At 55.6% G+C, this 24,859-nt stretch overlaps 1 protein-coding gene across 1 annotated transcript in view; it reads left to right on the top strand.

Annotated features, from left to right (window-relative positions):
* The first annotated feature begins 4,971 nt into the window (after positions 1–4,971).
* Positions 4,972–24,859, top strand: part of SCARA5 (scavenger receptor class A member 5) — a 28,101-nt gene continuing 8,213 nt past the window's right edge. The window contains exons 1-5 of the mRNA XM_064411468.1: positions 4,972–5,089; positions 9,352–9,480; positions 14,283–14,957; positions 18,570–18,650; positions 21,845–21,943. Coding sequence (XP_064267538.1) covers positions 4,978–5,089; positions 9,352–9,480; positions 14,283–14,957; positions 18,570–18,650; positions 21,845–21,943 — 1,096 coding nt within the window. The 5' untranslated portion in view covers positions 4,972–4,977. The remainder of the gene's footprint in view (positions 5,090–9,351; positions 9,481–14,282; positions 14,958–18,569; positions 18,651–21,844; positions 21,944–24,859) is intronic.

Below are 24,859 nucleotides of genomic sequence, written 5' to 3' on the forward strand. Positions count from 1 at the left end.
GGGGAAAAGGCAAAAAATGGGAAAAAATTGAAAATGAAAATTTAAAAAAGGAAGAAAAACTTGGGGGAAAACAAGGACGAGGAGGAAAATGAAGGAAAACCCAGGATGGATCCGGGAATTCTTTGGGATCTTTAATGGGAAGGGCGGAATCTCGGGGCCCCCCTGGACCAGGGTCTGATCCCGGAGTTCCTCTCCGGCTTCAGGGATGTTCCCACCTGGAATGGGCGATCCCAAATCCTCCCTCGGGTCCGGACCCGCTCCCAGTTCAAACCCGAGGCTCCAAGGGAGGAATTTTCCGCCTTTTCCATGGATTTTTCCCGCTCCCGGGATCGCAGCTCCTCCCAATGCCGTCCTTTAGAGGGCACCAAGAGCTCGGGAATCGCATCCCCGGGAGCTCCCGAGGGAGGAATTCCTGCCCCAAATCCCGCCCGCTGGCACGGGGGGGCCATTCCCGGTGTCCCGGCATTCCAGGATTCCCCGCCCGGCTGGGATTTGGGATCCCGGGAAAAGGGCGAGGCTGGAATATCGGGATGGAGCCGAGATTGTGGGGGGAAATCATGGGAAGGAAGTGTTTTAAAGGAGAAATTTGGGATTTTGGGAAGGAATTCCCGGCTGGGAGGGCGGGGAGGGGCTGGGCTGGAATTCCCAGGGAATCCCTGGGAGTGTCCAAGGAAAAGCTGGGATGGTGGGAGGGGTCCCCGCCCATGGAAGGGGGGTGGAACTGGAAAATCCTGGAATTCTCTTCCCACAAAAACCATCCCGGAATCCGAAGATCCCCTGGGATCACCCCACAAGGAACGTCCCCCCCATTCCTGTTCCCTGGATCCTCCCGTTCCGGCTGCGGGGGTCCCGTTGTCCATAAAATCCTGGAATTGCGGAGCCTGGAAAAGCCCTGGGATCCAACCATCCCCAGCCCTGATCCCCGATCCCCCAAATCCAAGGGATTCCAATCCCTCCTGGAAAGGCAGGAAAACCTTTCCAGGAGGGAATTGTTCCCAAAATCCAACCGAACCTCCCTGGGTGCGAATTCCACCTGGAAATTCCACCTGGAAGCTCCTGGGAATGCCGGGGCAGCGCCTGCCCTGGAGGTTTTCCCGTAAAGAATTCCAGCTGGGAGCCAGGAACGAGCTCGGGGAGAGATTCCCGAGGGAAAACACCAGCGGGAAAACCTGGGAAAGGGAAATCCCTCATGGAAATCCCTCCCGGAATTGTCTCCATGGGTGGCAAGGCGCAAATCCAACCCCATTCCATGGGGGAAGCAAATCCTTCCCGATCCCAGCGAGTTCCAGCCCGGCCTGGCGCATTCCAGGATCCAGAGGATTTGGGATCCGCTCCCGGCTCCGATCCAGCTCCTCCCGCCCGGGATCCGCAGGTTTGGGATCAGCTTTGGGCTCCTGGGTGTCTTTTCCAGCCCCACATTCCCAAAATAAACGGCTCGGATCCCGCTCTGCTCCCGCCCTGGTTGGAATTCCTGCTCCCCGAGGGTTTTCCCCCCTCGGCAGCTCCAGAATTCCACGGAATGATTTCAGCTGCGGTGACGCCAGCCGGCATTCCCGGCTCCGGAGCGGTTTTTATTCCCTTTTAATCATTTAAAATCCCTTTTTCCCCTCCCTCATCCCGCTTTTCCAGCAGAACCCAGAGGAGCAGGGCTGGAATCAATCGCGGAACAAATCCAGGATGGAAACCGAGGAGGAGGAAAAGCAGCCAAATTCCGCTGGAATCTCCCGAAATCCAGGAAAACATCCCCAAATTCGGCCTTTCCTGGATTAAAGACAAATCCAGGCCCTTCCCTTCGTCCCGGATTGCCATTCCCTGCTCCCGCAGAGCCGAGGCCAAAGGGTTGGGATCATCCCAGACCCTCCCTCTGCCGCTCCGTGCCTCAGTTTCCCCGTGGGTGCGGCGGGGTTCGGGCTCTCCCGCGGCCGGGAATTGGGAGCGGAAGGATGGAAATGCCCTGGAGCCGGGACACGGATCCGCCTCCTCCCCTCGGGCCGGAATTCCAGGGAAAACTCCGCCCTTTTCCCTGGAGAGAACTTGGGGGATGCTCCTGGGGATATTCCAGCCCCGGCTTCCCTCGGGGAATGTTCCAGCCCCGATTCCTCCAGTCCCGGTTCCATTTCTCCATTAATATTCAGCCCCAAATCCCCATTTCTCCATCCCCGGGAATGTTCCAGCTCCGATTCCCCATCTCTCCATTTCCCAGGAATATTCCAGCCCCGATTCCCCATTTCTCCATCCCCGGGAATGTTCCAGCTCCGATTCCCCATCTCTCCATTTCCCAGGAATATTCCAGCCCCAAATCCCCATTTCTCCTGGGGATATTCCAGCCCCAAATCCCCATTTCTCCATTCCCGGGAATATTCCGGCCCCAAATCCCCATTTCTCCATTCCCGGGAATGTTCCAGCCCCGATTCCCCATCTCTCCATTTCTCAGGATTATTCCAGCCCCGATTCCCCTCTCCCCATTCCCGGGAATATTCCAGTCCCGATTCCCCATTTCTCCATTTCCCGGGAATATTCCAGTCCCAAATCCCCATTTCTCCATTCCCGGGGAATATTCCAGCCCCGATTCCCCATTTCTCCATTTCCCGGGAATATTCCAGCCCTATTCCGCCTGTCCATGACCGGATTTCCCGGGAGATGCCCCTGTCCCGGTTTCCCTTATCCCGTTTTTCCCGGGAGATGCTTCCATCCCTGTTTCCCCTGTCCCCGGTTCCCCTGTCCCGCTCCCCCTGTCCTGGTCCCCCTGTCTCGATTTCCTTCTCTCCGGGTATTCCCGGGAGATTCTCCTGTCCCGGTCCCCCCGTCCGGTTCCCCCGGGAGATTCTCGTGTCCCAGTGTCTGCTGTCCCGGTACCACCGGAGATTCTCCTGTCCCGGTTCCCCTGTCCCGGTTCCCCTGTCCCGGTTTCCCTGTCCCACTCCCCCCTGTCCCGGTTCCCCGGGAGTCTCCCATCCCGTTTTTTCCCGGAGCACGCTCAGCTCCCGGTTCCCTCCTGCCCTGGCCCTGTCCTGGTTTCTCCTGTCCCGGTCCCACCGGGTGATTCCCCTGTCCCGGTTCCCCTGTCCCGGCCCGGTCCCGCTCCCCCGGTCCCGGTCCCCCGCGAGTTTCCCATCCCGTTTTTTCCCGGAGCACGCTCCGTTCCCGGTTCCCTCCCGCCCTGCCCTGTCCCGGGGCGGGCTCGGGGCGGCCCCGGTGGGCGGGAGGGGGCGCGGGCAGCCCGGCCCCGCTCCCGTTCCGCCTCCAAAAGGCCCGGGCCGGGCGGGCCCCGCTCACAGCCCCGGCCCCCCGCGCCCATGGGCGGCTGCCGGGCCGTGCTCGGGCCCCGGTACCGGCCAGCGCCGGCGGGGACCCAGCCCGGGGACCGAGGGAAACCCGGGACAGGCCGCGGGAAGCTCGGAAATCCCCGCGGGTGAGCGGGGCCGGGGGACACCGAGCGCGGGGAGGGGAGCGGCGTGGGGGAGCCCCGGGGCCGGGGGCGGCGGGGAGGGAGGGGGTCCGTTTCTCCGGGATGCTGCAGTTCCAGATTCCTCTGTCCCGGTTCTCCCGGGATACTCCTGTCCCGGTTCTCCCGGGATGCTCCTGTCCAGGATTCCTGTCCCGGGCTCTCCCGGGATGTTCCAGTCCCAAATTCCTGTGTCCCGGTTCTCCCTGGCCTCGGCTCCTGTCCCGGTTGCTATCCCGGTTCTCCCCTGTCCCGGTTGCTATCCCGATTCTCCCTGTCCCAGTTGCTATCCCGGTTCTCCCTGTCCCGGTTCCTATCCCAGTTCTCCCTGTCTCAGTTTCCCCAGGGAAAGTTCTTGCCCCGAATCCCTGTGGGGCATTTTTGCCCTGGCATTCCCAGGGGATGCTCCTGTTCCTGGTTCACCCTATCCCGGTTCCTATCCTGGTTCCTATCACAGTTCCTATTCCAGTTCTTATCCTGGATCCCCTGTCCCAGATCCTGTCCCAGATCCCCTGTCCCGGTTCCTATCCCAATTCCCCCTGTCCTGGTTCCCATCCCAGTTCTCCCAACCCCAGTTCCTATCCCGGGTTCCTATCCCAGTTCTTCCTGTCTTGGTTCCTATCCTGGTTCCTATCACAGTTCCTATCCCAGCTCTTATCCCAGTTCCTATCCCAGATCCCCGGTCCCGGTTCCTATCCTGGATCCCCCTGTCCCAGTTCCTATCCCAGTTCTCCCAGTCCCAGTTCCTATCCCAGTTCCTATCCCAGTTCCTATCCCAGTTCTCCCAGTCCCGGTTCCTGTCCCGGTCTCCCGGGTCAATCTCTGTTCCTCCGTATCCCGCTTCCCCCGGGACGCTCCTGCCCCGTTCCCCATTCCCGTTCCTGCGGGGGATTTGAGAGCCCCTCTGGAATTCCCGGATGGTTTTTCCCCTTGGAAGTGGGAGCGGAGCTGGGAGTGCTGCTGGTGAAACGGGGGTGGGGGTGACAAACCCCAGCGGCACAACATTCCCAGGGGAAACAGAATCCATGGATCTGCGCCTGCCCCAAACCCCGTCCAGACGGCCTTGGACACTGCCAGGGATCCAGGGATCCTCTGGGAATTCCAGCCCAGCTGGGAATTCCTTCCCAAGATCCCACCATCTCAAGCTCCCCTTTCCCACTGCAAGCCATTCCCTGCCTCCTGCCCCTCCAGCCCTTTCCCCCAATCCCAGCTCTCCTGGAGCCTCTGGAAAAGGCTCCAAGGATTCCCTGCATCTTTCCCTGATCCTGCTGCACATTCCCAGCTCTCCCAGCCCCGAAGCAGCTCCGAGCTCTCCTCTCCAGCTCTGTGGCCTGCAGATTTTGGGATTCCGGAGCTGCAGGTGGGGTCGCACCTGCCCCATCACAATGCCAGAGCCAGGATTGGGATTGGGATTAGGATTGGCATTGGGATTGGGATTAGGATTGGGATTGGGGTCGGGATTGGGGTTTGGATTGGGATTGGGATGTGCCGAGGCCCAGCCCCGTGGCACATTCCCGTTTTCCTCCAGCAGGATGGAGAGCAAGGCCGTGGACCTCCACACCTTCTCCGAGCGGGAGAACGGATCCGTGCTGGAGGAGCCCTTGGAGGGACGGAGCCTTTCCAAGCTGAACCTCTGCGAGGATGGTGAGCGCGGATCCGCCTCGGGATCCACTCAGGATCCACCTGTGGATCCACTTCTGGATCTGGCTCCAGATCCACCCCTGGTTCCACCTTGGAATCCGCCTCTGGATCCACTCGGGATCCGCCTTGGGATCTGCCTTGGGATCCATGTCTGGATCCACTTCCAGATCCACCTTTGGATCCACCCCTGGTTCTGCCTCAGAATCCACCTTTGGATCCACGTGGGGTTGGATCTACCCCTGGATCCACCTCTGGATCTACCCCAAGATCCACCCTTGGATCCACCCCAGGATCCTCCTCTGGGTCCACCTCTAGACCCACCTGCAGGCTCTCCCCAGGATCCACCTTGGGATCCACCCCATAATCCAGCTCTGGATCCACCCAGGATCTACCTTGGGATCCACCACAGGATCCACCTTGGGATCCACCTCCTGATCCACCCCTGGATCCATGGCCAGATCCACCCCAGGATCCACCTCAGGATCCACCCCATGGATCCACCTCCAGATTCACCTCTGGATCTGCCTCTGGATCCACCCCCGGATCCACCTCAGGATCCATCTCAGGATCCCCCTTGGATCCACCTTGGGATCCACCTCGGGATGTCCCCGGGACCCCCCGGCGGGGAGCACGCAGAGCCCGCGGGAGCTGGGATTCCTGGGGAAGGAGCTCCAGATGTGGCTGCTCATGGGCACAGGAGTCCGGGATGAGCTCAGCGCTCAGCTCCGGGCTCCAGCCGGGATTCCGGCCCCTGGGAATGGTGGATTCCGTGGTGGGAGCAGCACCGGGGAGGGTGTCCTGGCCTTGGCCCAGGTTTTCCAGGGATTCTGCGGCTCCCCCATCCCTGGCAGTGTCCAAGGAAAGGTTGGAGAGGGCTTGGAGCAGCCTGGGATGGTGGGAGGTGTCCCTGGGATGGGATTTGAAGGTCCATGGATCCCATCCCAAACCATTCCAGGATTCTGGGATCAAGGACAGTCAGGATCCATCCCAAGGGTTTTTTATGGAATTTGGAGATGGAAAAGGGAAGGGAGACCCTTCCTGGAGTCCCCAATTCCCAGTGAAGCCCCTGGATCCCAAAATTCCTTCTCAAGGACGAGTCGGGATGGGGATGGATCCAGTGCCAGGCTGGGAGAGCTGGGAATGTGCAGCTGGATCAGGGAAGGATCCAGGGAATCCTTGGAGCCTTTTGCAGAGGCTCCAGGAGAGCTGGGATTGGGGCAAGGGCTGGAGGGGCAGGAGGCAGGGAATGGCTTCCAGTGGGAAAGGGGAGCTTGGGATGGTGGGATCTTGGGAAGGAATTCCCAGGATGGGGAAGAGCTGGCTGACCTGAGAACATCCAGCTCCAGATAAATTCCTGCTGGGAATGTTGCAAGGAGCTCATGGAGGTGACTCCAAGGGGACCTGTGGGGGTAGGGACAGCTTTGGATCCGGGCGGAGAATTCCCTATCCAGGAACTCCCTGAGTGTTGATCCCATTCCCAAAATCTCTGCTCCTGTCTCTTCCCAATCCTGCTGTTCCCATCCCTTCCCAGTGGGAAACCGCTGGAAAAGCCGGGAGGGAAGAGCCGGAGCCCCCCCAGGACTGATCCCAGAATTCCCAGCAAATCCCCTCCCTGCCTTTGGGGTTTTGATGGAATTCCGCCTGGAATTCTCGGGGCTCATCCCAAGGCGGGGCTCACCCCATTCCCAGGGGAGAGGTCTCTGGAGCGGGATTTCTGGGAAGGGGCAGGAGCAGCGTCACCCCCCAGGGTGGGACCACCCGGATCCCGCCCGAATTCATGGAAAACTCCCGCGGGAAGGGACGAGGATCCATCGGGAGCGCGATCCAATCCTCCTGCTGGCCCAGGACCGGCGTCCCCGCGCCTTTTCCAGGGTTTCGGGGACCCCGAATCCCGGAATCCCGGTTGTTTTCCTCCTCCCGCTCCCCGGAGCCTGGGCAGGGGCAGGAAATGTTCGCTTTTCCTTGGATCCCGGCCCTGTCCACGGGCAAACGCTGCCGGCCGCGCTTCCAAGGGCCGGGAATGGGAGTGGGTGGATCGGGGCGCGCCGCCAGCCCCTCCCGGGCTGTCCCGGGAGACGCTGGAAGCGCCAAAAGTCAGGAAAACATCGGCGCCCTCCTCATCCCGCGGCTCCTTCCCAGGAACTCTGGGCGGGGAGCGGGGGATGGGATCCAGCTGGAGCATCCCGGGTCCCACCTGAGCCGCATTCCCGCGGGATCCATCCCAGAGCTCATTCCCGGGCTCCAGAGTTTCGGGATCCGCCCACCGTAACCCCTTCCCGGCTGGAGGCTTTTCCAGGCATCCCTGTTCTCCCGGGAGGGACACGCGGGGACAGCCCTGGAGCTCGGGGAGGACCAGGGAAAGGGTCCTTGGAATTCTGGGATCCCCCCATCCAGGGGTTCCGTCGCCGGAATTCCAGGGAGCAGCTCGATCCCACTGGGATGGGGCGAGAGCCCACCTGGGCCTGGCGGGGATGGGGCAGGCTGGAGCTGGGAATTGCCCTGGGATGGGATCCCAAATCCCAGCGGGAATGAGATCCCAAATCCCAGTGGGACTGGTCCAGGCTGGAGCTGGGAATTGCCCTGGGATGGGATCCCAAATCCCAGAAGGATCCCAAATCCCAGTGGGAATGGCCCAGGCTGGAAGTGGGGAATTGCCGTGGGATGGGATCCCAAATCCCAGCAGGGATGGGCTTGGCTGGAAATGGGAATTGCCCTGGGATGGGATCCCAAATCCTAGTGGGAATGGCCAAGGTGGAAGTGGGAATGTCTCTGACAGGGAATAAGATCCCAAATCCCAGCAGGGATGGTCCAGGCTGGGGCTGGGAATTGCTGTAGGATGGAATCCCAAATCCCAGTGGGAATTGGATCCCAAATCCCAGCAGGAATGGCCCAGGCTGGAGCTGGGAATTGCCGTGGGATGGGATCCCAAATCCCAGCTTTCCTGGATTTGCCAAATCTCATTTGGATTTGGATCTCCAAATCCGGCTGTGGATCAGCGCTGTCTCCATCCAGGAGGTTTGGATTTGGGGTTCCCCTCTCCTGCGGGATGAGGGGCTCTGGGTCGGAGCCTCGGAGCTCCCAGAGGCACAGAACACCCGGATGGAGGCTCCAGGTGGGAATTCTGGGCTTTTCCTCCATCTTCCGTTGGTGTCTCCTCGGGGGAACTCGGATCTAGGAAAGGGCGGATCCAGGCGGAGCTGCTGGAGCTGGAATGGGAGTGCTGGAAAATCTGCTCCCAGAAACCCGGTGTTCCTGCCAGGATCCAACAGGGAATGCTTTGGGTGGGAAGAGACCTCCAAACCCATCCCATTCCATGGGCAGGGACACTTCCCACAATCCCAGGGTGCTCCAAGCCCATCCAAACTTTCCTTGGACACCACCAGGGATCCAGAGATTCTCTGGGAATTCCAGCCCAGCCGGGAATTCCTTCCCAAGATCCCACCATCCCAAGCTCCCCTTTCCCACTGGAAGCCATTCCCTGCCTCCTGCCCCTCCAGCCCTTGCCCAAATCCCAGCTCTCCTGGAGCCTCTGGAAAAGGCTCCAAGGATTCCCTGGATCCTTCCCTGATCCCAGTGAACATTCCCAGCTCTCCCAGCCTGGCACTGGATCCATCCCCATCCCGACTCCTCCTTGAGAAGGAATTTTGGCATCTGGGGGCTTCACTGGGAATTGGGGACTCCAGGAAGGGTCTCCCTTCCCTTTTCCATCCCCGAATCCCATAAAAATCCCTCGGATGGATCCTGAGCACCCTGGATCCCAGAATCCTGGAATGGTTTGGGATGGGATCCATGGACCTTCAATCCCATGATCCCAGGATGATCCAAATCCACCCTTGGGCACTTCCAGGGATCCAGGGATTCTCTGGGAATTCCTTCCCAAGATCCCACCATCCCAAGCTCCCCTTTCCCACTGGAAGCCATTCCCTGCCTCCTGGCCCTCCATCCCCTGCCCAAATCCCAGCTCTCCTGGGGCCCCTTTGGGATGGGGAAGCGACTCCCAGGATTCTCTGGAGCTCAGGGATTTCCTTGGAGCTGCATCCCACGGGATTTCCCTGCTGGGAACCCCATCCTGGCTCCATCCAGAGGATCCCGGAACGCTTTGGGTGGGAAGGGACCCCCAATCCCACCCCATTCCCGCCATTCCCAGGTGGCTCCAACCCCGCCCAGCCTCTCCTCGGGCGCTTCCAGGGATGGATCCCGGGGTGATCCCGGCATTCCCGGCATTCCAAGGCTCCCATTGATCCGTGTTCTGCTCCCTCCGGCAGATCCCGGCCCGAGGAGGCGGCCCTGGCCGTGCCGCGGCCGGGTGGGCTCGGTGGCGGCGCTGAAATATTCCGTGGTGGGGCTCTACCTCCTGGTGCTCCTCATCCTGGTGGGAATCTTCATCCTGGCAGGTGAGGCTGGCCCCGCTCCCCCCCCGGAACTTCCAGAAGCTTCCGTGGAATCCCGGCCCGGGAGGGTTTTTGGGTCATCCCAGGGAGGGGAAGTTGGGATCCAGCAGAAAGAGAAACAACCAGACCAACAAAAAAAGCCAAGACCCATAAAAACCCCAAAGAATTCTTAAAAAAAACAAAACAAAAACAACAAAAAAACCCCATTAAAACCCCAAAGAATTCTAAGAAACATAAAAAAAAAATCTCGGGAAAAAAAAACAACCAAAAACCCATTAAAATCCCAAAGAATTCTAAAGATATCCCCCAAAATCCATAAAAGATCCCAAAGAATTCAAAAAAAATCCCCCCAAATATCAAAAAAAACCCAAAAACCCATAAAACCCCCAAAGAATTAAAATAAAATAAAATAAAATAAAATAAAATAAAATAAAATAAAATAAAATAAAATAAAATAAAATAAAATAAAATAAAATAAAATAAAATAAAATAAAATAAAATAAAACAAAAACCCATTAAACCCCCAAAGAATTCCAAAAATAAAATTAAAAAAAAAATCTCTGGAAAAAACTCAAAAACCCATTAAAACCCCAGAAATTCTAAAGATACCCCCAAAAAACCCCAAGACTCCATAAAAAACCCAAAGAACTCAAAAAAATCTCCCCAAATATCCAAAAAAACACCAAAAACCCATAAAACCCCCAAAGAATTCTAAAAAAATAAAATTAAATTAAAACAAACAAACAAACAAACAAAAATTCATTAAACCCCCAAAGAATTCTAAAAATAATTTTAAAAAAATCTCTGGAAAAAAAACCAAAAACCCATTAAAACCCCAAAGAATTCTAAATCTATCCCCCAAAAAACCCCCCAAACCCATAAAAGATCCCAAGGAATTCCAAAAAAAACCCCCAAATACCCAAAAAAACACCAAAAACCCATAAAACCCCAAAGAATTCTTAAAAAATCCCCCCCAAAAAAACCCAAACCCATAAAAACCCCCAAAGAATTCTAAAAAATGCCAACAAAAACCCAAAAACTCATAAAAAACCCCTAGGAATTCTAAAAATATCCCCAAAGAAATCCCAAATAAGCCAAAAACCCCATAAAAAAACCCCAAAGAATTAAAAAAAAAACCCCCAACAATCAGAAAAAAACCCCAAACCCATTAAAACTCCCTAGTTATTCTAAAAAAATTCTGGGAAAAAACAAAAAAAACCCCAGAAGCCATAAAAAAACCCCCAAAGAATTGGGAAAAAACCCCAAAAATAAAATAAAAAAGCCAAAATCCCATAAAAAACCCATTAAATACCCATTACAAACCCATTAAAAAACCCCAAGAACTTGAAATAATCCCAAAAAAATCCCAAAACCCCCCCTAAACCCCATAAAAAAACCATAAGCAACCCATAAAAAACCCATTTAAAACCCATATTAAAACCCCAAAGAATGTGGAAAATAAAACCCAAAAAATATCCCAAAAACTCATTAAAGACCCATAAAAACCCATTTAAAACCCATTTTAAAATCCCAAAGAATTTGGAAAAGAAAAACCAGAAAAAATCTGAAAAGCCCCCAAAAGCCCATAAAAGACACACCAAAAAAAAAAAAAAAGAACAAAAAAAAACCCCACACAAAACAAAAAAAAAAAAAACCACCAAAAACATTTAAAACCCATTTAAAAACCCTTAAGAATTTGGAAAAAAATCCCAAAACCCCAAAAAACCCATAAGAAACACATAAATAAAACCATGAAAAAAAACATTAAAAACCATTAAAACCCCAAAGAATTTGGAACCCTCCCTCCTCCAAAAAATCCCCAAAACCCTCAAAACCTCATAAGAACCCCATTAAAAAAACCCCAAACTTTGGAAAAAAAAACCCCCAAAAAAATCCCACAATCCCACAAAAACCCACAAAAAACCATGAAAAAACCATTAAAACCCAAAAAAAATTGGAAAAAACCCCAAAAACCCATTAAAAACCCCATAAAAAACCCATTAAAAACCCCAAAAAACCCCAAAACCCCCCAAACCCCGTCAGTCCCGCCCAGCTGGGTTTTCCTGGCAGAAATTTGGGAATTTCCTGCCCATTCCCAGGAAACATCCCCTCCATGGATCCATCCCATTCCCGAATTTATCCCGTTATCCGTGGGGGGAAGGGATGTGAGCCCCCCTTTTCCATCCCCAAATCCCCCGGCCGCTCTCCGAGGGCTGGGAAAGGCCGGAGAAGATTTTCCTGGAATTTCGAAGCCTCTCCCGCCGATTCCTCGCCGTGCATTTTTCGGATGTTGTTGTAAAAACCCATAAAAAACCATTAAAAAACCCAAAGAATTTGTAAAAAAAAACCAAAAGCAGAAAATCCCCAAAACTCCCAAAAACTCATTAAAAAAAAACATTAAAAACCCATTAAAAACCCCAAAGAATATGGAAAAAAATCCCAACACCCCCCAAAACCCATTAAAAACATTAAAGAGCCATTAAAAACCGGAAAGAATTCGGAAAAAAAAATCCCAAAAACCCATAAAAACCCCATTTAAAAAATTTTAAAAACAAACAAAACAAAACAAAACAAAACAAAACAAAAAAAAACCAAAGAATTCGGAAAAAAAATCCCAAAACCCCATAAAAACCTCATAAAAGAAACCCCAAAGAATTTGGAATGCCCCCCACCTTCCAAAAAAAAAAAAAAAACAAAAAAAACCAATCCTAAAACCCCCAAAAACCCATAAAAAACTCATTTAAAAACCATTAAAAAACCATTAAAAACCCTAAATAATTTGGAAAAAAACCAAAAAAAAACCAAAAAAAACCCCAAAAATCCCCAAACCCCATCACCCCCACCCAGGCAAATCAGGGAAATCATCTCCACGGTTGTGGCTTTCAAACTCAGCTTTCAAATTTCTTTCAAAATTTTAGAATTTTGGGATTTCAAGCCGAGCCTCTGGATTTGGACGCGGCCGAGTCCTGGGATTTTGAGCTGGGGAGGGAGGTGGAAGTCTCAAATTCCACAGGGAATTCCCACTATCCCAGGCTGCCCCGAGCCCCGTCCGACCTGTCCTGGGATGTTTTGGGGTGGGTTTGGCCGGGATTTGTTTGGGATCCAGCCGGGGCCACGCGACCTTCCGTGGGAAAGGGGCAGCGCCACAAATCCAAGGAGACACCTCGGGATCCAGCAGAAAAAAACCAAAAAAAAACCCAAAAAAACCCCAATAAAAGCAAACAAACAAACAAAAAAAAAAAAAAACCAAAAAAACCAACCAACCAACCAAACAAACAAAAAAACAACAACAACAACCAAAAAAATACCCCAAAAAAAAAAACCCACAAAACCAACTCATAAAAAAACCCAAAGAATTCAAAAAAATCCCCCAAAACCTCCCAAAAAAAACCCCAAAAACCCATAAGAAACCCCAAATAATTTGAAAAAAATCCCCCAAAAACCCCATAAAAACCCCATTAAAAACCCCAAAAGAATTTTTTTTAAATCCCCAGCGGGAAGGGGATGTTTTCCTCTCCGGAGCTGGAGTTTCCCACATGGATCTCGGGCAGTTTGGTGGCCCCTGGGAATTCCCATTCCTGTATCCCGACCCCTGATCCCCCCAATCCACTAAAAAGCCTCTGAGCCTCTGGCTGGGACTCCCATCTCCAACTTTTTCATGGAATGAGGTTGGAAAATTCCTTGGGCTCCTGGAGCCCAACCATTCCCCTGATCCCCACACCCACACGGGTTTGAATCCCGCAGGAATTATCCCGGCACATTCCAGGGCTCCCGCCTCCCCTTTCCCAAATTTCGATGGCAAAGCCCCTTGGGAATGCCTGGAATTCCCACCCAGCCCCTGCACAACCTTCTCCGTGAGGGAATCGTTCCTCATTCCAACCTGAACTTTCCCCGGCAAAACTCGAGGCTGTTCATAAATAACAACAAAATCCCAAATTTCCCGAGGTTTTTCCCCAGGGAATGTTTTCCCCTGTAGTTTTCCATCCTTCCCGCGGGATCTGTTCCACCTGAGCCCCCCCAGTCCCTCAGATCTCCCCAACATCCAAACTGGGATGAGCAGAGGGAACCGAGCCTCGTCCCATGCCAGGAGGAGAATCCCAGCCGGAATTCCGGGATAAACTGTGGGATTCGGGAACAGGGGTTGGGAAGGTGCCGGGAAGAACCTGATTCCAGCTTGGACAGGGCTTGGAGGGAGAGGGGGAGGTGTCGGGGTTGGGATGGGGATTGGAGGTCCCTTCCCACCCAAACCATTCCGGGATTCCCTGGAGCTGCCGGGATGGCTCCAGGCTGGAATTCTGTCCCAGCAGATAAATAATTTGGGATGCGGCTCCAAGGGGGAAAAAAATAGGATCCAGGGAATCCTTGGAGCCACTTCTCTAGCCTCAAGGGGCTCCAGGAGAGCTGGGATTTGGGCAAGGGCTGGAGGGGCAGGACCAGGGAATGGCTTCCAGTGGGAAAGGGGAGCTTGGGATGGTGGGATCTTGGGAAGGAATTCCCGCTGAGCTGGAATTCCCAGAGAATCCCTGGGAATGTCCCAGGAAAGGCTGGACGGGCTTGGAGCACCCCGGGATGGCAGGCAGTGTCCCTGTCCAGGTGGAACGGGACGAGCGCCACGGTTCCTCCCCACCCAAACCATTCCAGGATCCTCCAGCCCCAACCTCCTTCCGCAGCCTTGGATTCCAGGAGGGAATGACGGGGGAACCTCCTGGGCTGGGAATTCCCCCTCCAGGCCCCGAGGAGCCGGGAATGTCCTCTGGGGAGGATCCCAGGGCTCCTCCTGACCTCCGGCGCTCTCCTCCCGGCAGTGTCCCGGCCCCAGGCGTCCCCCGAGGAGCTGCAGGCGCTGCTGGGCGACGTCCGGCGCCTCAACGAGACCTTGCGCCAGCTGCAGCTGCAGCTGCTGCACCCGCCGCCCAGGGCCGAGCTGCTGGAGCACGTCTGGCGGCTGCAGGACCTGCTGCAGAACCACTCGGACGCGCTGCTGCTGCTGTCGGGCTCGCTGCAGCGGCTGCAGGGGCTCCTGGGGGGCCTGCAGGGCCAGGCCGGCCAGGCCGAGCGCTCGCTGGCGCGGCTGCGGGACGCGCTGGCCCAGCAGGGCGACGCGGCCCAGCTGGAGCTGTCGCGGCTCTGGGTGGACGCCAACGGCAGCCGGCTGCTCCTGGAGCACCACCAGCACCTCCTGGGCCACCTGGGCGGGCGGCTGGACGCCCTGGGCGAGCAGGTGGCCGTGCTGGGCGGGGCCGTGGATTCCATGAACCGCAGCTTCTCCTACGACGTCCGCGTGCAGCATTCCCGGCTCCGGGACCTGCAGGGGCTCCTGGGCAACGCCAGCGCGGACGCGTGGAGGATGCGGGCGGCGCACGCGGCCATGGAGCGGCAGCTGAGGCTGGAGCTGGCCCTGCTCAACAACGTCACCGAGGAGCTGCGCATGAAGGACTGGGAGCATTCCGTGGCGCTCCGGAACATCTCCGTGATCCGGGGTGAGTGGTGGGACCGGGAGTGGTCCCCGCGCTCCTCTGGGGGGTCAGCCCGTCAGGGATTGGAGAATCCCTGGGTTCTCCAGCTGGAGAACAGCTCCAGTGGAGTTGTTGAGGTTGGAAAAGCTTGCCAAGGTCATGGAGTCCAGTTGGCTGCCACCACTGATCCGTGTCCCCCCATGACCATGTGGATTTTAATCTCAACTCCAAACTGCCCTGAGCCTGTTCCAATCCTTCACAGCCCTTTCTATGAAGGAATTGTTCCCAATATCCAACTAAACCTTCCCTGGCACAGCCTGAGACCCTTTTCTCATCCTCTTTCTTGTTTCTCAGGAGCAGATCCCAAATCCCACCTGGCTCCAACTGTTCAGGGAGTTGTGGAGAGGGAAAAGGTCCCCCCTGAGTCTCCTTTTCTCCAGGCTGAGCCCCTTGCCAGCTCCCTCAGCCCCTGCTGGGGCTCCATTCCCTCCCCAGCTCCCTCAGCCTCTCCTGGGGCTCCATTCCCTCCCCAGCTCCCTCAGCCCCTGCTGGGGCTCCATTCCCTTCCCAGCTCCCTCAGCCTCTCCTGGGGCTCCATTCCCTTCCCAGCTCCCTCAGCCCCTCCTGGGGCTCCATTCCCTCCCCAGCTCCGTTCCCTTCCCTGGACACGCTCCAGCCCCTCCAGGTCTCTCCGGTTGGGAAGGTCCCAAACCCACCCAAATCCATCCCCGCTCAGGTGTCTCCACCCCCTTGGGCTCTCCAAATATTCCCCATCCATGGTTTGGAAGGAAGCTCCCAAGGTTCCCTCAAAGATGCCAGGAAAACCCAACCTCCCCCATCCCATCTTCTCCTCCTTTCCCACCCTCAGCCCTTCCCAAATCCCGGAATTGTTTGGGTGGGAAGGGCCCTTAAATCCCATCCCGTTCCAACTCCAACACCTTCGCCTGTCCCAGGCTGCTCCCAGCCTGGCCTTGGACACCTCCAGGGATCCAGGGGCAGCCGCAGCTGCTCTGGGAATGCCGTGCCAGGGAGGGGGAACGCCATGGAGAAGCCCAGGAGATCCCAGTGGGAGCAGGAGGTTGGGAGCAGCTCCTGTCCCATTTTCCACCTGCGGAGACCCCGCGGGCTGTTGCTCATTCCCGGTGCTTCCAGATGGAATTCCAGCTGGAATTCCAAGGCCAGGGCTGGTGCCAAGGCACTTGTTCCCCTTTTCCAGCTGCTGCGCCGGAGGGGATGGACGTGGATCCCCAGGAGATCCATCCCTCCGGAATACCAACAGCTCCTGGGGTGCTTTCCCTCATCCCTGGAGTTCGTAGGCTCCCGATCCCTGTTTTTGGGATGCTGGGATCACCCTGCCCCAATTGCTTCCATATTTCCCTATTTCCCCACTCCTCAGATCCCACTTTTCCCTCCCCACCCATGGGGATGACGTCACCTGCTCTGGGATGAAGCCACCAAGGGTGGGACCCGTCACGGAGCCCTGGAGCCGCGTTATCCCAGAACAAACCCCTTCCCAAGGGCCAGCACCGGATTTGTCAGCCCTGACACATTCCTGGCACCCCAAACTCCCCTCTCCTCCCATCCCATGGATGATTCCTGGGGCCTCGTGCCCAGCTGGATTCGTCCCAGCTCCAGATGTCCTTGGGTGAGTCCGTCCTGTTCCCGGCTGGATTTGGCCGAGCCATTCCCTGCCTGCCTGGGGGGGCCCTGCTCCTTCTCCCCAAATCCTCGCCCATCCCAAGCTCCGGATCCTGGATCCTGGAATTGGGCGGTGGCAGCTTGGGAAGGTCCCCAGGCTCCTCTCCAGCATCCCAGGATTGTTCCCAGTGCCCCATGGCTCGGGAAGGACAACGCGGAGGAGTTTTGGGTCCTGGGAGTCACCACGAGGGAGAATTCCTGGGATCCGCTCGGTGGATCCCTGGGTGGGATGTGCTGGATCCCAGCAGGTCCCCAAGGTGACAGGACGGTCCCATCCTTCAGGAAACCCTCGTCCCGCTGGGATTGGAAGGTGGGAAGCAGGAATGAGATTTCCCGGGTTCACCCTCAGGAGCTGTGGGGTGGGAAGGGCTGGGAATGCCCGGGAGCCTCTCCCAGCCTCATTCCCGGTTTTCCTCCAGCCCAGCAGCTCCATGTCCTGTCCCAAGAGCTGCCGCTGGGATGGGACCATCCCTGGAAGCATTCCAGAAATTCTGTGGCTGCCCCATCCCTGGAAGTGCCCATCCCAAGGGTCTGAGATCCATCCCAAGGGTTTGGGATCCATTCCAAGGTCTGGGATCCATCCCAAGGGTCTAGGGTCCATCCCAAGGGTCTGGGATCCATTCCCGGGATCTGGAGTCCATCCTTGGGATCTGGAATCCATCCTTGGGATCTGGAATGCATCCTTGGGGTCTGGGGTCCATTCCCAGGATCCAGAGTCCATTCCCAGGATCTGGACCCATCCCCAGGATCTGGGGTCCATTCCCAGGATCTGGGGTCCATCCCAAGGGTCTGGGGTTCGTTCCTGGGATCCAGAGTCCATTCCCGGGATCCAGAGTCCATCCCTGGGATCCAGAGTCCATTCCCAGGATCCAGAGTCCATTCCTGGGATCCGGAGTCCATCCCTCCATCCCCTCAGCCCCCGGAGCTGTTCATTCCCTGGGGAAGAGACAGCCAGGGCCACTAATTCCATATTTCCCATCATCATTTCCTATCCCAAACCGTCTCCAGCTTGGGATGTTTCCCAACCTTGACGTGGTTCAGGATCCCACTCTGGATCTCATTCTGGGTCCTGCTCTGGATCCCATTCTGGATCCCACAGTGGATTCCACGGATTCCTACAGGACATTCCCAGATCCCAATTCCCAATCCATTAAAACACATCCCTGCTCTTCCCGCCCCTTTTCCAGCGCCCAGAGCTCTGCCTGGGTCTCAGCTTCCCGAGTTCCCGGCTTTCAGGTTTTCTCGGAAAACATTTCCCAGTCCTCGCCCTGGATGGTTGGGAATGACCCTTCCCATCCTCTCCCTGCTTCCTTTTCTCTCATCCCAGGAATATTTTTTTCTTCCCTGTTACTTTTCTCTTCAAATTCCTTCTTCCCGTTGTTTTGGCTCCCGATTATTTTCAGCTTTTGGGATTTGAGCCTTTGCAGGATGAGGGATAAAACCCGGGATTGGGATTTTCTGCGCGTTCCTGGGATTTTACCAAAATCCCGCTGTCAATCCTCTCCTCAAGGATCATCTCCAGAATTCCCAGAGGATCACCCCAGCTGGACAAATGCAATGTATTCCTGTCCCTGGATGATCCTTAACATCCTTTCCAACCCCCAAAATTCCAGGATTCTAGCAACATTCCCAAAATGTGTATTTTCCCTGATTTCTTGCAATGATTTCTTTGGGAATGTCCCGGCTTTTGGTCTAAAGGAAAACTCCTGGAGTCGCACTCAAGGTGGAGCTTCCAGGTGGATTTTCCTGGCACTTGGAGCAAGTTGGTGGAATCCAGTTTGGAATTTAGGATCCACAAATCCCGGAAGTTTAAAACCATGGAAAACTGCTTTGTCCCGGCTTTGTTCCCACATTTCTCCACGATCTGGGATCTCCCGGAGCTCCTGCTGCGCATTCCTGACTCCGGGATGTGATTCCCGCTCTCCCCTTGTGTTCCAGGACCACCGGGACCCAAAGGAGACCGAGGCACGGAAGGGATGGAGGGAGAGCCCGGCCTTCCCGGCCTTCCCGGGGTCCGAGGTAAGGAAAACATTCCCAAAATCCCCCCAAATCCCAGCCTGAAATAACCCGGCTGATCCAAACCCAACGGGACAACTCCCGGTGATTCCCGACCCATCCCTTGGGACGTCCCAGCTCCTGAGGGACACGAGGATGGATCTGCTCTCCCAGATCCTGGATCTGCTCTCCCGGCTCCAGGACATCCATGTTGATATTCCCAGATTTCCAGGGTGTCCCAGCCAGGCTGGAGCAGGAATTGGCCACCCCATTCCCAAGCGGAGCCTTCCAAGGCACCAGGGCTGGGATTGCTGCTGGATCCCTCTGGCAGATCCCGGGAACCTGGCAGAGAGGTCTTGGCCCTGGGATTTTTCCAGAATTTTCTTTTTCCAACATCAGCAATGCAAATTTTCCCACCCCCCTTCTTAATTCCATTGTTTTTTGGGAGGAATTCCATTGGAAGCCACCAGAGAACATTCCCACCCTGCAGAAGACTTGGCTCCAGCTGTTTTTAATTTGAAGGAAATCTGGGAATGCTGCTCTGCTTCCAAGGGCTGGGAATGGCATGGAGGGGGTGCAGGATCCTCTCAGGGACACCTTTGTCCCGTGGAGGTGACGGGATCCATCCTGCTGGGAGCAGGGATCCACTGGGATCCCACAGGATGGAGCTCCAGGGCCAGGACCAGATCCAGGTTTGGATTCACATCCAGGTCCAGTTCCAGGAGCGGGCCCAGGTCAAGGTCCAGATCCAGACCCAGATGTGGATCCAAATCCAGGTCAAGTTCTAGGAACAGATCCAGATCCAGACCCAGACCCAGGTGTGGATCCAGATCCAGGCCCAGATGTGGATCCAGATCCAGATCCAAGTCCAGACCCAGACCCATATGTGGATCCAGATCCACCCAGATGTGGATCCAAATCCAGGTCAAGGTCCAGGACCAGATGCAGATCCAGATGTGGATCCAGATCCAGATCCAGGTTTGGACTCATACCCAGGTTAAAGTCTGGGTCCAGGTTCAGCTCCAGGTCTAAGTCCAGGTTCAGGTCCAAGTCCAGGCCCAGATGTCAATCCAGATCCGTGTCCAGTTCAATGTCCAAGACCGGGACCAGGACCAGGTCCAGGTCAAGGTCCAGATCCTGATCCAAGTCCAGATTCAGATTTGGATCTGGATCCAGGTCTAGTCCATATCCAGGACCAGGTCCAGACCAATCCCTGTTATCCCCTGCTCCAAACCCACCCCACAGGACTTTGGATGTCAGAGGCAGGTCCAGTTCCAGACCCAGACCCAGACCCAGACCCAGTTCCAGGCCCAGACCCAGATCCAGGTCCAGGCCCAGACCCAGATCCAGACCCAGACTCAGATCCAGATCCAGACCCAGATCCAGACCCAGATCCAGACCCAGACCCAGATCCAGACTCAGATCCAGCTCCAGCTCCAGCTCCATGCCTGGAATCCTCTGCTCCAAGGATTCTGAGGCACCGGACCTTGCTGGCTCTGCTTTGGGCTCAAACCCTGGGATTTTGGGATCGCTCCTTCCCAGGCCCAGCCCAGTGAGGCAGAGCCAGCCTGGAAATCCGATCTCCCTCGGCCAGCCCCTCCAGCTGCCCGTGTTCCTTCTCCCTCCAGCTGGAATTTCTGGCACTGACGGACTCGTGGCTGTTTTTCTTGGGTGTAACAACCATCAGAATTATATTGGATCTTTTCCTTGCTTTTCCTTTTTTTTTTTTCCCCATTTTTTTCTTGTTCAAACAGAAAAACAAAGCAATCCCAGGAGGGTTCACCTTCAGGAAGAGTTGTGGGAAGAGCCACGATTTTTAGGTCTTTTCCAGGAATTTTTTGGGATGTAGGCATGACTCTTTGGATCTGAAAAGGCTGGGTTCAGGTGTATCCCTGGAAAATCTTGTTTTCCATGGAAAATCCCCTTTTCCATGGAAAATCCACCCTCCTGCCCCCACTCTGCAGAAATCCAGGTCCTAATCCGTCCTCGTGATGGACACAGCAGGGAAAGATCGGAGCTGGGGATAATCCCTGCTGGAGCTGGGGCTGGAATTCCTCATGGAGGATTTTTTTCCTCGTAAACCGGAGGAAAATCGTGACTAAGTTTGGAAAAGCCCGGCCCAGGAAGGGCGGGGGCAGCGGCGCCTGGGGAATCCAGGGCTCCCTCCCTCCACACGGACAGAGCCAGGCTTAGATCCTGGAGGAGCTTCGGATCCGAGCCCGGCTCAGGCTCGGGATGAGCCCCTGCTGGATCGATCCCGTTGGATCATCCCCAGGTCCCAGCAGATCCCGTCTCCATCCCACAGCCAGACCTGGATCCAGGTCCAGGTCCTGGCTGGGGTCCAGACCCAAGTCCAGATTTCACATCCAGACCCAGATCCAGGTCCAGTTTCAGGATCTCAACCAGATCCACAACTGGATTCAGGTCCAGATCAAGGTTCAAGATCAGGACCAGATCCAGTTCCAGATCCAGATCCAGATCCAGATCCAGATCCAGGTCCAGGTCAAAATCCAGCTTCAGAGCCAGGTCCAGGAGCAGATTCAGGTCCAGCTCCATGTCCAAGTCCAGGTCCAAGTCCAGGTGTAGATCTAGATCCAGGTCCAGGTCCAGGACCACATCCTGATCCAGATCCAAGTCCATGTCCAAGTCCATGTCTAGGTCCAGGTCCAGGTCCAGGTCCAGGTCCAGGTCCAGGTCCAGGTCCAGGTCCTGGAGCAGATCTAGATCCAGGACCAGGTTCAGGTCCAGGAGCAGATCTAGATCCAGGTCCAGGTCCAGGTCCAGGTCCTACATGGATGGAGGTGACCTCCAAAGTTCGTCTGTGTCCCCTGTGCAGGAATTCCCAAACTCCAGCCCAATTCCCACCTCCCGGACATCAGGAACGCTCACACCAGGGGGTTCCATCCCTAAATCCTTCTCCAGCAAACATCCAACCCTTGGATAACATGGATCCTGGAGACCTGGGCCTCATGGGGAACACATCCCAATTCCTTGGGATGGATCCTGGTTTTCCCTCCTTGATCTCCAGCTCTGGAGCCCAATTTACCTCCCTCCAGCCTAAGGATGCTCAGGAATTCCTTAGCACCTGGATAAATCCATCCTGGATCCCGTGGAAGTGGAGGAGAAGGGTGGGCCGGACTCTCTGGGGTTTTCGGGTGTTCCCAGGCACATCGGGATTGTGGAATTCTGCTCATTTTGTGTCCCCATCCTCATTCCAGGGTTTCCCGGGGAGCGGGGGCTGCCCGGCCCGCAAGGATTGAAGGGGGACCAGGGAGAGCTCGGCCCTCGCGGCCCCGCGGGAACGCGCGGGTTCAAAGGTACGGACGCGGATCCCGGCGGGAATCCATGAGCAGACGGGCTCTGGAGATCCCGGGATGAGGGGCAGAGCCCTGGAAGGGAGACCGGGGCGTCCTCTGGCTCGGGAATCACCCGGATCTCCTGGAGGGACGGGAATCCCAACAATTCCTGCACCAGCGCCGTTCCACCGCGGAGGGAACGGATGGATTTGGGATGTGCTCCCATTCCGTGGGGCTCCGTGGGGCCTCCCAGGCTGTGCTCCCACGCCTGGCTCCGGCAGGGATTTGGGAATAATCTCCTGGTGTTTTCTGTTTGCTGCGGTTTCCCATCTTCCCGGGAAAACTGTGGGAGTAGGAAGTTGGGATTTAGCGGGACACGGCTGTCCCTGGACACTTGGGATGGGAAATTCCCAGCTGCAACCAAAACCAGGACCGAAAACCCCAAAAAATGCCCTTTGTGCCTCAAAATCCCTGCTGGGGAGGCAGGAAGGGAAAACACCCTGGGAAGAGCTGGGAATTGCAGGGAATAGAAACCTGGAGGGGACTGGGATTGGGACTGGAACTGGGATTGGGACTGGGATTAGGATTAGGATTGGAATTGGGACTGGGATTGGGACTGGGACTGGGACTGGGATTGAGATTGAGTTTGGGATTGGGATTTGGATTGGGATTGGAACTGAAATGGGGATTAGGACTGGGATTGGGATTGGGATTAGAATTGCGATTGGGATTGGGACCTTAAAGATCCTTGAATTCCACGCCCTTCCACATCTTCCACTATCCCAGGTTGCTCCAGGAGGTTGGAAAACCTCTGGATACATCCCCGGAGCACCAGGAACATTGGGATTTTCTCACTGGCCCATGCCGAGGGCTCCTTAAATCCAGAAAACAATCCCAAAAATCCCCGGCTGGTTGGGCTGGGATTTGCTGGCCTGATGCTGGATCTGCTCTCCAAGGAATCATGGAATTGTTGAGGCTGGAAACGTTCTCCGAGTCCAACCATTCCCACTCTTGATCCACATCTCCGAGTGCCACATTCCCACGGATTTGGATCCCTTGGGAATGGGGGCTCCACCCCGGGACTCGGTGGTCTCTGAGGGCTTTTCCAACCTCTACAATTCCATGAAAACCCCAAAGCCATTCCCGCATCCCGTCCCCATCCCAGGGATCCCTGGTGTCCCACGCGGATGGGGGTCACTCCAATGGGTCCCCCCAAAAATCCACCCCCACCTCGCTCCCCCCGGAGATCGGGAATGTCGGATCCAGGGGTTCATCCGACCCCTTTTCCAATGAAATTCCAGCCCCTCTGGCAGCGCTCAGGCAGTTTATGGAATTCTCTGGAATTTATGGGAAACAGACCCAGGCCTGGGCACGGATCCAAAGCCAGGCTTTGCCTTAAACCCCGGATTTCTGCAGGACCCTTCTCCAAGGAATTCCTGCCGAGCACAGAAGCCCTCGGTTCCTCGGGAATTGCATCCCAGGAATTCTGGGATGGGGGTTTTAGGGGTGGAGGAGCCTCCTCATGGAAAATTCCAGGTCTAAACCTCTCCTGGTGCGGCTCCAACCCAGCGGAGAAATGGCAGATTCCCGAGAGCTTTTCCTCGTTGGTATTTTCCTATTTTTGATGGATTTTTCCTCAAAATTACCCCAGTGGAGGATTTTTTCCCTCATTTCCAAATGGGAAAAATTACCCTGGGAAGTGAGGACAGGTCCGCCCTCCCACTTTTCCATGGAAAAAGTCATACAGGGAATACACTCAGGAGGAAAAAGCAGGAAAAAAACCCAAGCGGGGATCGGAATTCAGGGATAAATTCGGGGGGGGAAGAGAAGATTCCTTCTGGAACATCCCCAGGGTGGAGATTTTTGGGAATGTTCCTGGAGGCAGAACCTGTTTCCACGCAGGAAAACGGGGATTGGTGGATTCTCCTGGGGCTTTTCCCAAGATTTTGGGATCCATCCATCCCTGCAGATCTGTGGGAAGAGCTGAGGGTCTCTGTCACTGTGTCTGCGCCTACATTTTGTGCCCAATCCCAAAAAAATGATGGGAAAATGGCCTGGAATGCTTTGATGATTTCTGGGGGAAGGCAGGATGGAGCAGGGAGGCTTCTCCCAAATTCCCGGGCTCTGTCCCAGCCCCGAGGCACCCTCCAGGCTCTCAGGGAACTGGATCCCATTTTTGGGATCTTCTCCAGCCCCGACACCTCAGGAGCTGAGTTATTCCCACCAGAAAATTCCTGGGAAGAGAGGAGAGTTGGGAAAAGGGGGAAGGAAGGAGCCAGAGGAGCTGTGGCTGCTCCTGGATCCCTGGGAGTGTCCCAGGAAAGGTTGGAGCACCCCGGGAACAGCAGGAGGTGTCGGGGTTGGAATGGGATGGGATTGAAGGTCCCATCCCACCCAAACCTTTCCAGGATTCCTGGATTGCTGCTGCTCGACGGAAACCGGGACAAGCTGGGGATTTGGGATTTTAGGAGGGGAATCCTCTTCCACATTCCATGATCCCAGGGTGATCCAGCCTTTCCTTGGACACTGACAGGGATCCAGGGATTCTCTGGAAATTCTGAATTCCAGGAAGGGTCTCCCTTCCCTCTTCCATCCCTGAATCCCAAAAAAATCCCTCAGGATGGACTCTGAGTGTCCTTGATCCCAGAATCTCGGAATGGTTTGGGATCCATGGACCTTCAATCCCATCCCAGGGACATTTCCCATGATCCCAGGGTGATCCAAATCCACCCTTGGACACTGCCAGGGATCCAGGGATCCTCTGGGAATTCCAGCCCAGCCGGGAATTCCTTCCCAAGATCCCACCATCCCAAGCTCCCCTTTCCCACTGGAAGCCATTCCCTGCCTCCTGGCCCTCCAGCCCTTGCCCAAATCCCAGCTCTCCTGGAGCCTCTGCAAAAGGCTCCAAGGATTCCTTGGATCCTTCCCTGATCCCAG

This window comes from Passer domesticus, chromosome 3 (assembly GCF_036417665.1).
Source record: "Passer domesticus isolate bPasDom1 chromosome 3, bPasDom1.hap1, whole genome shotgun sequence".
Lineage (NCBI taxonomy): Eukaryota > Metazoa > Chordata > Aves > Passeriformes > Passeridae > Passer > Passer domesticus.